The sequence below is a fragment of the Athalia rosae genome, chromosome 1 (genome assembly GCF_917208135.1).
Source record: "Athalia rosae chromosome 1, iyAthRosa1.1, whole genome shotgun sequence".
Classification (NCBI taxonomy): domain Eukaryota; kingdom Metazoa; phylum Arthropoda; class Insecta; order Hymenoptera; family Athaliidae; genus Athalia; species Athalia rosae.
Window position 1 is genome coordinate 812,396 of NC_064026.1, and position 14,750 is coordinate 827,145.

General features: G+C 44.4%; 1 protein-coding gene across 1 annotated transcript in view; it reads right to left on the bottom strand.

The window, feature by feature from the left end:
• Positions 1-14,601, bottom strand: part of LOC105693347 (probable oxidoreductase PXDNL) — a 62,654-nt gene extending 48,053 nt beyond the window's left edge. The window contains exons 1-2 of the mRNA XM_048659706.1: positions 13,962-14,601; positions 6,899-7,365 (exon numbers count right to left, since the gene is read on the bottom strand). Coding sequence (XP_048515663.1) covers positions 6,899-7,127 — 229 coding nt within the window. The 5' untranslated portion in view covers positions 7,128-7,365; positions 13,962-14,601. The remainder of the gene's footprint in view (positions 1-6,898; positions 7,366-13,961) is intronic.
• Positions 14,602-14,750: the final 149 nt, after the last annotated feature.

The following is a 14,750-nucleotide window of genomic DNA, read 5'->3' on the forward strand; positions in this document are numbered from 1 at the left end:
CCACAACAAAGCGCTACGCTGCTGGCTACCTGATTCCAGCAAAGCTCGGGCTCCCTCGTAGACCGAGGAATTCGAATATTTTTTGGTCAAAAATCATAGGAAGCATCTAAAAATTGCGGATTGTGATTGTTTTTTACTCAACTTCAATTTTAAGTAAAAGAAAAGAGCATGTCATTTTTTGATTTTATACTTGAATTGCAAAAATAATGGGAAAAAAATTTTGAACAGTGAACGGGTAAAAAACAGTCACAATCCGCAATTTTTAGATATTTTCCATGATTTTCGACCAGAAAAAAAAAATATTTTTTTAGTGGAAGTACCCCACTTGATTAATTATTTATTCAAAAAACGAGAGGGCTACCTCAAAATATCAAGTGAAAAATTTTCTTTTTTTATAAGGTACAAATTCTACCCCCATGCTGAGAAAATAAAAAAAAAAATTCTTTCCAACCCACCCTAGTGTGCACGCGCCCCTTCTCTACAGGTATATCGGCGTACACCCGTAATATGCAGAAAATATCACGTTACATTCGTCGCCTCGCACTTCGTTGTAAAATACTTGAATATCCATACACCTACACCCGTACACGCTTACAGTATATGAGATTTACTCAGATGCAACGAAAACCCGGTTGGTAGACATCGAAAATTCCCACCATTCGTATTACAAATTCTTTCAAGTTTCAACCCTCTCGCAGTACACGCGACTGTTGTAGTACGTCTTTACAAATCGGAAACGTTCAAAGTTCACTTTATATCGAAATACATCTCGATGCAGATTCGATTGAAATCTTCGGGTTCGCTCCAGGAATTCTCGCAGCGCTACGAAAAAATCTTGCGAAGAAAAAAAAGATCACATCACCACCCTCTCCCTCGAAAAAAATCGTCAACCATTTCCGGAGATGGAACACTTTTAATACTCGGAAATATTACGTGGTCAGCTGTGATGGCGCGAAATGACTGGTGCGGTTCGATTGAATGACACACGACCGGCTATAATACCGCGTTACTACGTATTCCGCGTATTCGACACGTAACGAACAGATGTCCGATCGTCGACCGTGTCAGCACAAGACGTAGTAAAATAAAGAGATATCATCGGGAGAAAAAAAAAATCAAAAAGATCAGCCGAGATTACACCGCTTGGACATGTGTACGTAAAAGCGAGTGTGTATCACAACGGCGTTAGATGAGAATAGGAATGTCTTTGTGCCAGTGCCCAACTTAAAATATCCCGAAGTTTTGAACCCTGTTCAAATTAGATCCCGCATGCTACCGTTACAGGTCAGGCGTAAAGTAGGCCTATAGAGAGGTCCGATATGAAGAAACATTTTACCGAAGGTTCTCGGCGAAACTTTTTGAAGGTGACACGCGGTTTTTATCTCCGTGGTTCGCGCGTGAAAAGTAGGGTGGGCGAAAGCGATGCCGATGTAGCAAATTTCGTAAAGCGAAGAAATAAAATCGAACGAAAGTCAGTCTTAAAAGTCCGAATAGAATGAAAAATGAGAAGAGAGAAGAGAAAAGAAAAAAAAAACTGTAAAAAATCAAAGAACGTTTGTGCTGCAAAGCAAGTACGGAGTGTTCATCCTAGCCGAAGTCGGACAACGCGATTCTAAATCAAACAAACGTGAGCAACGAAGCGATTGGCAAAACGACCGCGTTGGTCGATGCAGTGCAGTCGCAGCAAAAGCAGCAGCAGCAGCAGCTATATCGGTAACAAACCTTACCCAACCCGATCTTCTCTTCCTCTCGCAGCATCCGCGTATTCCTCTATTCATAGACTGTTTACACCCCAATGGTAGAGAATCGCTTCCGTAGTGATTGAAATATGTTCTGAAAATTTTCGGAAACACTAGCACCTCCTACGCGATCTTAAACAACTTTGAAATACTAATTTCCGTATACCCGTGTCCGATGCTTTTACATTACATCCAACCGATCGCTGGAGGATACTCAATTTGTACGCCAAGCGGGAACGCAAATTGTTCTTCTCCTTTTCTACCTCCTCTTTTCATCTCACTCTCTCTCTCTCCCTCTCTCTCTAATTCCGTTCATCGTTTCTTTCCCCTTGGACAATTCTCCCACGGGATGTAATAGGTATATACCGCGCTGCGTGGATGGGTGCTTTTGCGTTAAAAGGTTCGAAGTAAAATTCCAAGTAAATTGACGCTTAAAAAAAACATAAAAAATGAAAAAAAAACGCGTAACAATCGCGTACCTATATACCTATTATGTATCGACAATAACGAAATACACCTGCCAGCCTCAAATACCAGAATCGAAAAACTACAGCGTCGTAACTTCTCGATTGGAAATTGATTTTTATTGCTAAATATTTACTCGGTATGAGCGGAAAAAATGAATCGTATACTTATACCGGTACGTACGCGTTACCTTGCATCAATATTTACGATTGATCATTATGGCTTATTATCTTCATTTCCTTTCCCCCTTTCCCCCACTTCTCTTGGCCGGGGATGAGGGCAACTTGGAAATTATTTTCGCCCCCAAAACGAGAGGAAGAGGTACGAACCCCAGAGGGGATGACGACGATGCTCGAAACGGTCGTACGCCGAAAAGGAAGGAAACAAAACGTGTTTGACTTCACCGTGCCGAAGATTAAGATTTCGATCCCCGGGGTGAATCTTAACCGGGATACAGCTGTAAGGCGATGGCTGAATTATACGAGATGTATAGCTACATAGGAAGTATGTGAAACGAGGGTTGTAAGATGAGGGAAGACGCCCGAGTTGTAATAGAAAGGAATCTTCAAGGGACCTCGTCATATCGGAGAATTTAAAATCACTTCGAGGGACTCGGAAGAGAATCGGCCGCTTTTCATATCGCCATATAGATATCTGTGGTATCGCGACAAAGGTATGAATTATTTTATATATCGCGTTCGCGGTACAAACGGCATATGAATTTCAGTCTCTTGCCCAGATCAATGCTGAAAGTTTGTTCGGTAGCAGGGTATCGACACCCGCGTCGCACTTACAAATACGAGTACGTGCGTATTATACAGGTACAATAACCGGCTCCAAATCGATGCATATTCATATAATTTACACGCCGAATAGCGGAACGCGGGGGTTCCACATTCGAGTAACGAACAATCAACGATTGATTCCATCGACGATATGATCGAATAAAAACGAAACAGAGCCCAACCCCCGAAAAAATTAACTATAATTGATACGAAATTTCGCACGGAGCGTAGAGGGGGTTGATCTCGAATCTGTAACGCGGATTACGATACACGGGAGCAAAAACTGGGTAGGTATATTTATACCGATTCAACGTCGGGTTAAACACTGAAATATACGAGTAGTACGGATACGTGGCCGTCCGATCGGTTAATCATAGAGTGGCGGCGGGCGTCGAGAGAAAGCACCACTTTGCTTGATCCGAGGGTGACAACGGCGAAGCGGACCCCTCGATTAATAGGAAATGGCCGCGCGCGAGGCGTAACGTTATAATCATAGCTGACGCCTCTGCCGCGGCCGTTACTGCAGATTCCACGCGTCCGCCAAAGGGAAAGAGGACAAGAGCGAGGGACAAGACTCAAATAAATATTACAAAGGGTTAACCGGGATGCGTGGGGAATGACAGAGGTGTAGGTATACTTCAAACTCCGCACAATTGCTCCGATGTACTCCACGGGGAACCGCTGCACGGTCATGATTATATATATATATATGTATAACAAAAAAATTTGTACGTTTCGGGGAAATTTATGTACCTACACAGCCGAGTACATAATGCTTTTCATAGCCGACCCTCTTTTCGAAAACAAAAAAAAATCCGATCGACATCCCATACGTCACGTCCCCTTTATACCGTACACGCTTCATCTCACCCATGAAATGATCAAATTAAGCGAGAAATTAAAATCTGTCGCTCTCTCCCCGTGTTCGCGAAATTTTCGGTAACATTACAAACGGCGAGGGGACGCGGTGTCGGGTGTCGGGTGGACGTTTTTCCGTTTCTCCCGTACCTGCGCGTGTACGACTGAAGAAAATGGCGTTTGAATATTTTTCCTACTTTTTCCTCCTAGTTCTCGGTGGTACGAGTTGAATTTTCGAGAAGATACAGAAGTAGTGTACGTGCGTGCGTCGGCAGGCTCTCCTATTCATGTATTCGTAGGTAACGTTAAAGTGCGCTTGGAAGTCCCAAAATTGTTTAGGGCAGGGTAACAATGGGCGTTCAGAACGAGTGGATTTAAATTAGACTTCCTGAAAAGCGTTCGTCTCGGCAAGAGAGCACAGAGTGCGGCCAGGCGCCGGTAGTTACTCATGCTTAGGACAATTTAGCTTAATTAATTAACCGTGCGTTGTGACGTAGCTCTAATTTATGCTCATAGAATGATTCACTGCACCGGCGCTATCCAACCTACGAGCGGTCCGCGGACTCTTCTCGCTCTTCTGTTACCGCGCGCGATCCTCGTGTTTCGGTTATTATACGAATTTCATAACCGCGTAACCCTTTAATCCGCTACAAAGAGGCGCCGGCGGTAATGATCGCTGAGCAACCAACGAAAGGGATTCACTTCCATCTCGATTCCGGGCTTCGTTGGATCGTCACTTAAGCGCGTGTAAAACGTCGCGTGGACGACGACAGCTGCCTCACGCTGATTGGGAAGCCTAACGAAGTTATCGTCGGATTTCACATCCGCATCGTCCGTGTAACGTGGGCGATCGGTATCGGTGAACGGAAGAAGGCTTCTCTCGACGGGAAACGGAGATCCCGATCGTGGCGGGTGGTTTGCGCGAAAAAAAGGAACAAGAATACATATCGGGGGGATATATCGTCGGCGATATCGTTCGCATGATAAGTAATAAAGTCCGCTTCGCGAATAGCGAGAAACGGATATATATATCCGTGTGCTCCCGCGGAACAGAGACAGACTGATTACAAAAGTTCGTTGTTTTAATTAGGTATTTGCGAAGAACATAAAAACGGGATGAAGCTTCTTCATATAAAAAGCTCTTTAGTAAAAAAACACGTAAAACTGAATAGCTGGGGGTGGGGGTGAAACCGTTCCGAGAATAATAACGGTAGAGAAGTAGAATAAACTTTTTTCACAAGTAGGTAGGTAGGTAGGTAGGTAGGTAGGTGGAAAAAGCGATTGTGCCGGTCGTCTCGAAACTCGAAAATATGGAAATGCCCGTACCTACGTGACAAGTGAATTATTTAGGCAGCAACCGGCGTACGGTATACACGGTGTACGTACGTATGTCTCCGTATAGGTGTACGTAACTCTGGTACAGCAGCCACAAGTTAACATACCTATGATACGTGTTAACTTGTAACTTGTACACATGTACGCGATACTCAGCCCTCGCAGGCGTGTTATACGTCTATATCACCCATATCTATAAGAAACAATAATAAGCTTGCGGTAAGTACATATCTGTGTACAGCGTCGGTTGCACACGGGGGGCTTTATTTGCAAGCACGAAACCAAAACTAAGCAAGGCAGGGTAAACCGAAGCAGCGTGAATAACGTACGCGGGTATAAACCCAGGTATAGGTAGTACATGTACGGTGTAGATGCGGGAGTTCAAGAACAGATTGAACATAGGTAGGCACCGTTAGTAACCTGCCTTCCGACCTACGGTCAGCGGTACGACCGTACCGCATACCCACCTAACTCAGGGGATCGAGAGAAACGGTACGGTGTATAATGCGTTATTGCTTTGCAGAGCTGCTGTTAAACCGGTAAATCAACCGTGCATTTGCATCCGAAATGGTAGCCGGTCAGCGCGTCATCCGATCGAACGTTCGAACGATATCACATTTTTTTCGACGGTAGAGGTCAAGGTCTCGAATAACGAAACGAAGAGAGATAATTTGGCGAAGCTGACAACAAAAATTTTCGTTGAAATCCACGAAAAAGGGTTAACCGGATTAAACGAACCGGGATGCAAACTCCGAGTTTGGCCGAATTTGATTACAGGGAAAGCGAACTTTTTTATTTTGTTACAATTTAATTGCGGACAATTAAATACGAATAATAAGCGGAAAAAGAAGGACCTCTTTAATTGCTAAACCGATGCATAATTGCCAAGGAGTTTAACTCATTCGAATTCAAGATTCATTCGATTCGATTCGGTATTTCTTTTTCTTGCGCGGCTCCGAATTTAAGGGGTACACCGAGGCTTCGAGTTCGAGTTAAATTCTTCGCTAATCCCTGCAGCCGGACTTTTTGAAGATCGGGTAGCCGTGTAATACCTTTTAAATGCTCGACACGTTGCTACGCCTCATTTGGATGTTTGAACGAATTTCCAGCAACGTTTTAAGAATTTATAAATACTACCCGCCGCGAAGCCACGCAAAATGCGATCGCGTTCAAGCCTTGGTCAACTTTCGTTCTACCGCGAAATCCAAAGATGTTTAAAAAAGAAGAGAGAATGGAAAATGCTAGACTCGATTTTTGCGGGTATCCGATGAGTGAGTGAGAGCCGGGGAGCGGAGTCGTATCGCACAAAGCCGAATAGAATAAATCCTGTTTCCGATTGAGTTGCAGTTTGACTCCGAGTCTGAAGTTTCATTCGTGTTTGTACACGGGAGAGAGACTCTGTCATGGATTACCGCGGCATCGGAACAATTTTGGCAAACTTTGATCCGCGATTCCGGCTTCCCTGATTCATTCAATTTGCAACAGCGGGCTGGTTGGTGAGTTCGCACAAATATCGCGTTTCACGAAATACTTACAGTCGGAACATCGAGTGCGAAATTTCCAGGGTACCAAAAATCAAAGTGCTTTTTTCTCGATGTTCTCTCACGTTTTACGAGCTCAGGAATCCGAATCTCGCTTCACGAGTTTTCTCCTCACGCTTCAAGATTCGCTCGGACATCACCATTCCCGGAGAGAATCACAATTGCGTATACTTACTCGATTCTACCAAATTTGGCAGGACTACCGCCATGGTTATTATGGCCTGCAACAGCGGGAGAGGCAACACGCGGCGTGGTCCCTGGCGGTTTCCTCTTCCTCCTCTACTTCCACTTCCTCTTCCTCTTTCTACTTCTCCACCTCCTCCTCCTCCTCCTCCTCCTCCTCCTCCTTCCTTTCCACCGTCATGGCGCGGAGCCAACGGCTCGCTTCCGAATTTCGGTATCATCGTGTATCGCTCGGCATACTTACCAATCCACACTGCGCGGTACGCGTAGTTGAAGACACGCGACTGATCATCGAAGTCGAACTAGTCACCGCGGTATACGACGTACACATACGATATGCGATGTCGCCGTTTGGAACGCCCTGGCTGACAGCCCAGTGGAGGCAAAGGAGGGCTCCGAGAGACCCCGCGATCCCGAGGGTTGACTCACTCGACCGAGAAGGAATTTCAACGATTCAAACTGAAACACGTTCGAAAAACCGAATTAGTTCTCCCGCATCGATCCTCCCCCCACCTGACGATCCTTTCGTCGCTACAATTTTTACATTCTCGATCGGAATGCCTGTCCGATCGCGCGGAAGCACCTGCAATAAAATCACCGATCATTACAAACCATATCCCGCGCATGTGAAAATCGTCGATGGCCTTACGGTACACGCCGACGATGAACCGTGTTTGTTAATTTAACAATATCTTCTAATAAATTCACCGCTAATGAAATGCCTATAATACCCCTACAGATTCGACATCGCTTATTACATGTGCCGCACCGCAAGCTGTGAGTAATACGCATGTACGCGTATACGCACATATTTTATCGCGTATAGAAGGCCGGTCAGTCCTACCGCACGCGGGATTTAATTAGGCGTATAACCGCGTTCGCGGTTAACAAGAACCGCCTTCAATTTACGCGAAATAACTTAACGTTGACGTTGAATTAGGGTGTGATGAGATTTGCAAGCCTCCTAATTTTCGCGCAACTTTGCAAGCCCAGCTGAGCATCCGTTATACCATAGGTGTAGTTCTACTACAACGTGGTCATATAATTCGGTCGTTCGGTAGGTAGCCGCGAATGGACGTCGCATCGCGTAACGAGCTTTCGGTTTCCGCTCGCACGTTATCGCGCGGGCTTCGAGTTTCAAGGTGTATCCGAAAGTGTTGCGCCGACCAAGGTGAGTGGCGAGCGAACGTGTTTTCTTCCACTTTTCACGACCTTGGCACTAAAGAGCGAGCGAGGAAGAAGTACCGCCACAGAATTAGGCGTGAGGTTACCGCTACTCGCCCTCCAGAACCGCGGAGGGGTTACTTTTCGTATTTTCTATCAACTCGGAGAGAGTTTCCCCCTTCTTACCTCCCGAGCCCCCTCCCCCCCCACCCCCTCTTCCACCCTTCTTGAACTTTCGGCGAACTTTACTCCAATTAAACTTGACTTCTACAAACGAGCTTTTTAACCAAATCACGAACTAACTTTATACCGAGGAGTACGTACCTACCTACCCACCTAACAATAAGCCGGTTAACAACGGCTACACGGCGCTGTCTGGACGATGGAGAAGTATTACTCAATGTCTACCAATACATACAACTGATTACGCATCTCCCGATCGATGTTGAATCAGACCGTTTTGGTTCAGCCTATAAATATATCCGTATATCTCATTTCTTTTCACTGATTTGTTTATATCACGCGGTGTGGGGCGGTATCCGAGACCGGAAGTCCGGGATGCGAAGCTCGTTTGCAGCAAAGGCGAGAGAGTGAAAATTTAGTCATCTGCTGCACATCTCACCGGTATAGAAAAGAAATGAAAGAAAACGGTAAAATTTCTTCGAGCTTGCAGCTCTGAAAAAATATTTTCACAGCAACATATTTGCGATATGATGAGGTGAAATATATACATAAATACAGAAATTTTTTCACCTTACACAAGCGCGCGTGCCAAATTTAGCGACAACGGCATGTCAGCGATTTCTAATTCGAGAATAGGTATGTAAGTAATCCGCGAATTACACGAACCGATTCTATGAATATCGGGAATTCCTCGAGCCCTAAAAATCGTGGGTTCCGAGCTTGTTTCGGTGAAATTTTCTCCTCCACTTTTTTTATCTCTGGTGGCTGATCTTTTATAAATATCCCAGGCGTCGACACCGAGCCACCGACAACGGTAGACGTTACACGTATAGAGGCAGGAACTGCTGTCACTCGAGTCGAGCGGAGTGAATTTTAGGCATCGCGGGAAACAATTCCGGAGCAAGCTCTTCGACTCGCTCGTTAGTTTATCGTTACTTGACAAAAATCTTAATTGGAACGTTTAAAATTAGAATTTTCTTACAGGGTGGCGATTGCACCGGTTAAAAAATGAAACGAAATAAATATACAAACCCGACGAAAAAACAATATAATGGGAAGAGCGAAGATTCCATCTCGAGTTTACGCTCGCAATTCTAATTGCACAAAGTATTATACGTCTATAGATGTATACCTGTTATACGTTTCGTGCGTTTCTTTGATTTAACGTAGCATAATAACTGTGCTCGAACGGTAATCGCATCGCGTTTAACTAAAAACTTAATTAGCCCTCGCCAAGTTAAATTAGTTTGTTTATTTGCCGGCGCTCGTTTGTTTTCGTATTCTTTACCGTCCCTTTGATTTTATCTGCTGCAAATTCACAGCGTACGCACCACGCGCGCGTATACGTATAAAGTCGTATCAGATTGACCTTCGCTCTTAATCTCCCCCGTATTCTGAACTCTCCCCCAAAAAGTTATCGCATGAAAAAGGATCTGAACGTAATTTATATAATTTTTCTTTTTTTTCTTTTTTTTTTCAAATAATTCTATTTATACGGACGTCAAAATACTTTTACTTCTACAAATACCGGAGGGATTTACGAAAATAAATTTTTAACGATATCGCAAACATCACATGGCTTCCGAAAAATCCGTTTCCGCTCAATTTTTGGCACTCGAATGCACGAACATTACATACCACACATTTATTATTAGCGATTCTTTGATGCCAGATGAGCTCCAGTTTTATCGCGAGAAAAATTACGAAAGTATAAATAAAATGGAATCATAAATTTCATATTTCCTCCTTTCGATCAATCGTGTGCGTGCGTGTGCCCTAATCGATGACCGGAAAGAAACTAAATGAAATTTAATTTTCACTTCAACGTGGATTTTTATTTTCCTAAAACAAAGGCGCGCAAATTTCATATTACGAACCGAAATACCCGCTAGCGTAACCAAAGTATAGTGTTTGAAATATATAATTTTAACGGCTAAAGGCGACGACAGGGGTGCCGTTAGCCAGTATATACATATTTATATATACATATACATATATATACACATTCGCTATAACCTCTGTATAAACGTACCGTTTAAACTGTAATTAAAAATCGTGTTGAAACCATTTAAAAATAACGCGATATTGTTTTAGGAATTTTAACGATATTCTTTCGTACATTCTGCTCCCAAATAACGTCGAAATTCTTGTTTTTTTTTTTTTCGTCTCCTCGAACGGTTCGACCGGAATGTAAAATACGAAATGTTGAATAGCGAGGAGCTAAATGATCTATATATATCTCCGATTCGCGCGAAGAATATAATTCCAGAGAAATTCTCACGATTCAGAACAACTACTGCAGTATAAAGAAAGGTATATAAACCTGACGGAGGAAAAGCTCCGGGGTGATTTAACGAGTTACGAAATATTTAGAGATAATAAAATCTGGAAGCAGAAGCGAAAAAAAAACTTCAAGAAAATGATCATTCGGCGCTTCGATTTTTTATTAAAATCCGAGAGGAATGACGCGAAGAGGGATGATCTCTCTGATTTTGACAAGAGATTTAGCGGCAGTCTGCACGATATACAATGAAAAGAGTCGGAAGAGTGTTAATTAAACCTGTATTTTTTTTGTCCGTTTTTTTAAAACAAGGCGAACTCTTTCATCTTCGCAAAAGGCTAATTAACTTTTGTGATTATGTATACCATGAGACCGTAACGCGGTAATGCTATGGATATAGATATATACCTATCCGCCTATATACTCATTACTATTTACGCTCCCACCCCTTTCCCACCCCTGGCCGCCATCGTGCAGCACTTAACCCTCATGAATTGTCAACTTGCGCATGTTTGTACACGTGTTTTCACATAACGTGTCACATTGTCACAGCGTGTACCATAGCCACACACGAAGATAAATTCATAAATTTCTTCGGGCGCAAAAGTTTCGAGTCTGATACGTCGCTATATCGACGAAACGTGCGTGGCTAGGTCATACCAGAAGGACGAATTTTTTCGTTCTGCTTTTTGGCATAATTTCGGCATCTAAAAATTTCTTTTCGATAGGTTTCACCGATACGCGTTCGCTGAAACGCGACGACAAGGACGGTGCAATGAAATATTCTAAACGGTTCGAGTCTAGCCGTTCGATTACGCTACATAAATAACGCCTTGTTTTCCAACTTTCCCCCCCCCCCCCCCCCCCTTTTTACGCTCGTCTTCTTATTCAACCCTTTGCATAATTTATTTGCGATGTTAATACGTCGCGAATTAACGAAGCGTGCAACGTTACGAAAAATTTGTTGGCATGCGACGCGTGACCACATTTCACGGAGAAATATCCCCCAACTGCGATAGAGAATCACATCCGAATAGCGACGACAAATACATATGGGGTTCAGACCTCGCATCGTCTTCCAGATTTTGCACCTACGTATCGTACGTTACGTGTTTACACAGCGATACACACCACCACGGCGGAAATAAAGTTTTCGCGCGTATACGTGACGTTGGTATACATATGGGTAAAAAAGAAATTCAATGTAAACTGACAAAGGATTCCACCCGGATCCCCAGACAGCATCACGCGAATGTTGAAGCCTAGCCTCTCGCTCCGAGAGACCAGCCTAGGGAGCGGAGAGCGAAAGATCGAAAGACCCTTCCGCAACCCCCTAGCTTATCGCGATCGAGGCGTAAAAAACATTCCGCGTACACGAACGGAAGAATGAACGAACGAACGAACGAACGAACGAACGCACGCGAGCATACGGGAGATGGAGGAAGGGAATGTAAAAGACGGCAACGGAATATCGCTATAGCGGAGAGAAAAAAAATAAAGAATCGAAAAAAGAATAACAGGAATCCGCCCATACGTTCCTCATACTTTCTACCCTAAGTATATTATATAATACATGAGCTATGTACCGGTACATATACCGCTCGTATAAAGCCGCGTGCGCGGTTACACGGCCGTATATTTCCCATCCGCACACCGTCGTTTTTCACGACCGATGAAAGCGCGAAAAAAATTTACCTGATCGTCCCGACGATTTTTCCGAGTTAAAGAGAGCGAATAAAACTTGGAGTTGGCCGCACAACCAGCTACGTTACGGCAAAGAGTTACGGTAGGTCGCGGTGCGGTTCGACGATGAAGCGACGAGAACCGCGAAGAGAAGAAAACAAACCACCCGTCGTACGAAAGCAAATAGTCCCGGTCCCCCGGATATGTAAAACTGACAAAAATTCACCTCTTCATTAGCGGGTATACATACATGTATATGCGAGAATGTAGCCGCGTCCGCTATACGTAGAAGATGTACGTACGCGCGGTAAGTACACGATAGGTACAGGGTACACGGTCGTTCGCCATCGGGTATGACGATAACGTAAATTGTACGAATAATATTCAGGGTGACGAACGTGAATTCCGGCGATTTCAATCCCTGCGCCCTCCACCCCTTGGAAAATATATGTAGTATACGATTCAAATTAGCGGCACGTCGGCGTCGGGTTGTTTTACTTTAAAAAGAACGAAATTAAAAACAAACAAAACGAAAGAGAAAAACCAACGGACGGCCGCGCGAAAGAACAAAAGAGCGAAACACTCGCACGCGGAGAGGAAAAAATATAAGAGAATGGGAACGAAAAAAAAAAAATGAGTACAAAGTGCAAAATGAAAAAAGAAAAGAGCGTAAAAAAGAAGGAAACGGAAGGGTGTCATCGATCGTCACCTGTTACGCTTTCTTCGCCGAGGCACGTGTCGTGTACACGTACACACGGCGGTACGTATAGACACACGTGTACGTGTAAGAGTACGAAATCCCGGGTATGTCTGGTTACGTGGGTATGTGTTACGTACGTATCGTACATGCGTCACCCCGTCGCGATGGGGTAAAGAAAAAGAGAAAGGAGACGAAGAAGGGGAGAGATAAGGGTACGAGAAGATCGCTCTGTACCGCTCCGCATGATATTTTCTGCAGGATCACAAAATCAAAATTGAATTTTCCGAGGATTTCATAACGTTTTCACGCACGCTTTACCGTAACTCTTCATACATATTCCGCGTAAGTATCCCCACCCTTATACCACTACATTATGCCCACCCTTCGATGTTTGTTCAAAGAATGACACTTGAATGCGCTCACTTTTCACCCTCCGTACACCGGTACCACATCAATGGACCGATTGATTTTTCATGTCTGAAACACTCGGAGCCGACGCGCGGGCGATTCCGATTTCAAAATGCTTTTTCTCCCACCCGGAATACGCGAAGGGGGCAACGATCGGAGTCGTTTTGGATTTCTTTTGCTATTTCGCCACGGTGCAGGTGAGTAAATGAAATTAGATAAGAGTCCGCGAAACTACCCTTTTCTATTACTGCACATTCTATCCGTAATGGAGTATAAATTTTATTCATTTTCCATTAATCCGTAGAAAGAACTAAATGTAGCGATCACGCCGTCGTTTCCGATTTACAAGTGCTCGTTCCATTCGCGTCATTTTCCCATTTCATCTACTCGTCGCATTCTCCAGAGTCCGTGTGCGTCGTGAAATTATAATCGATCGGAGGTACGAGGTGAATATTGGATAACATCGGTAGTCGATACAGCCATGTTCATGTTCCGCGTAAAGCGCTGGTTCAAAAATTGAAACCGCGAACCGACGAAGCGTTTCGAATTACCGGCAATGCGATTCGGAGCTTCATCATCCGCGGTGCGACAAACGATAATTCCCAAGGTATGAATATCGTATGAACAGATACGTACCGATCACCTCCGTTCGCTCGATGACCCCCGACTCTTTGGTCTTTCGGTTTTTTCCATCCGATAGAATCGTGCGTTGTTCGGAAGGGTTCACTGCGTCACACCGAGCACAAGCCGCGCGTAATTTTACAATTGATACACAAATTACAATTAACGCGATGATTACAGAGCAGTTTCGGAGCCCGGTTTCAGCGTAGATTCGAGTCGAGCATTTTTTCCAACAAACGATTCGTAGCGTAACACTCCGATGCCTCTTCTTCGACGTTCCTATGTTCACTTTTCGGTAAAATCAATAAACGATCGAGGGGTACGGAGGAACACCCTTGTTTATCGGCTTCCTACTTCATTTCGTTCTTTCGTTCATCTCTCCTCTTGGAATATAATCTCCGATTATATTGGTTCGGCGGAGCTCCCCCCAGCTTTGACAAACTCGGTTTATATATTAGCTTTCGATAGGTAAACGCGCACGTGGTTCTACGACAAGCGTGCCAGCTAAACTGAGCCTTGAGTTCTGATACTCTGATCCGGAGACCCCGAGCGGGTAGCTGCCTTGGTAGATGGGTGTCGACGAGTGTTGAATGTCCACAGTGTTTGGTGTTCAACGATGAACCCAGCCGCCACACCGACCAGTTCGTCCGTTCGTCAGTCTGCAGTCCTAACAATAAACCACCTTAACATGTAAGCACGAGGCGAACCGACGTACGGCACGCACGAGCCCTCCTTCTCCTTCCTCCTGTCTCTCGTCGCTGCTATTCTCTTTTTTCATTTCCTCTTGTCTTCGGGACTGCAGCC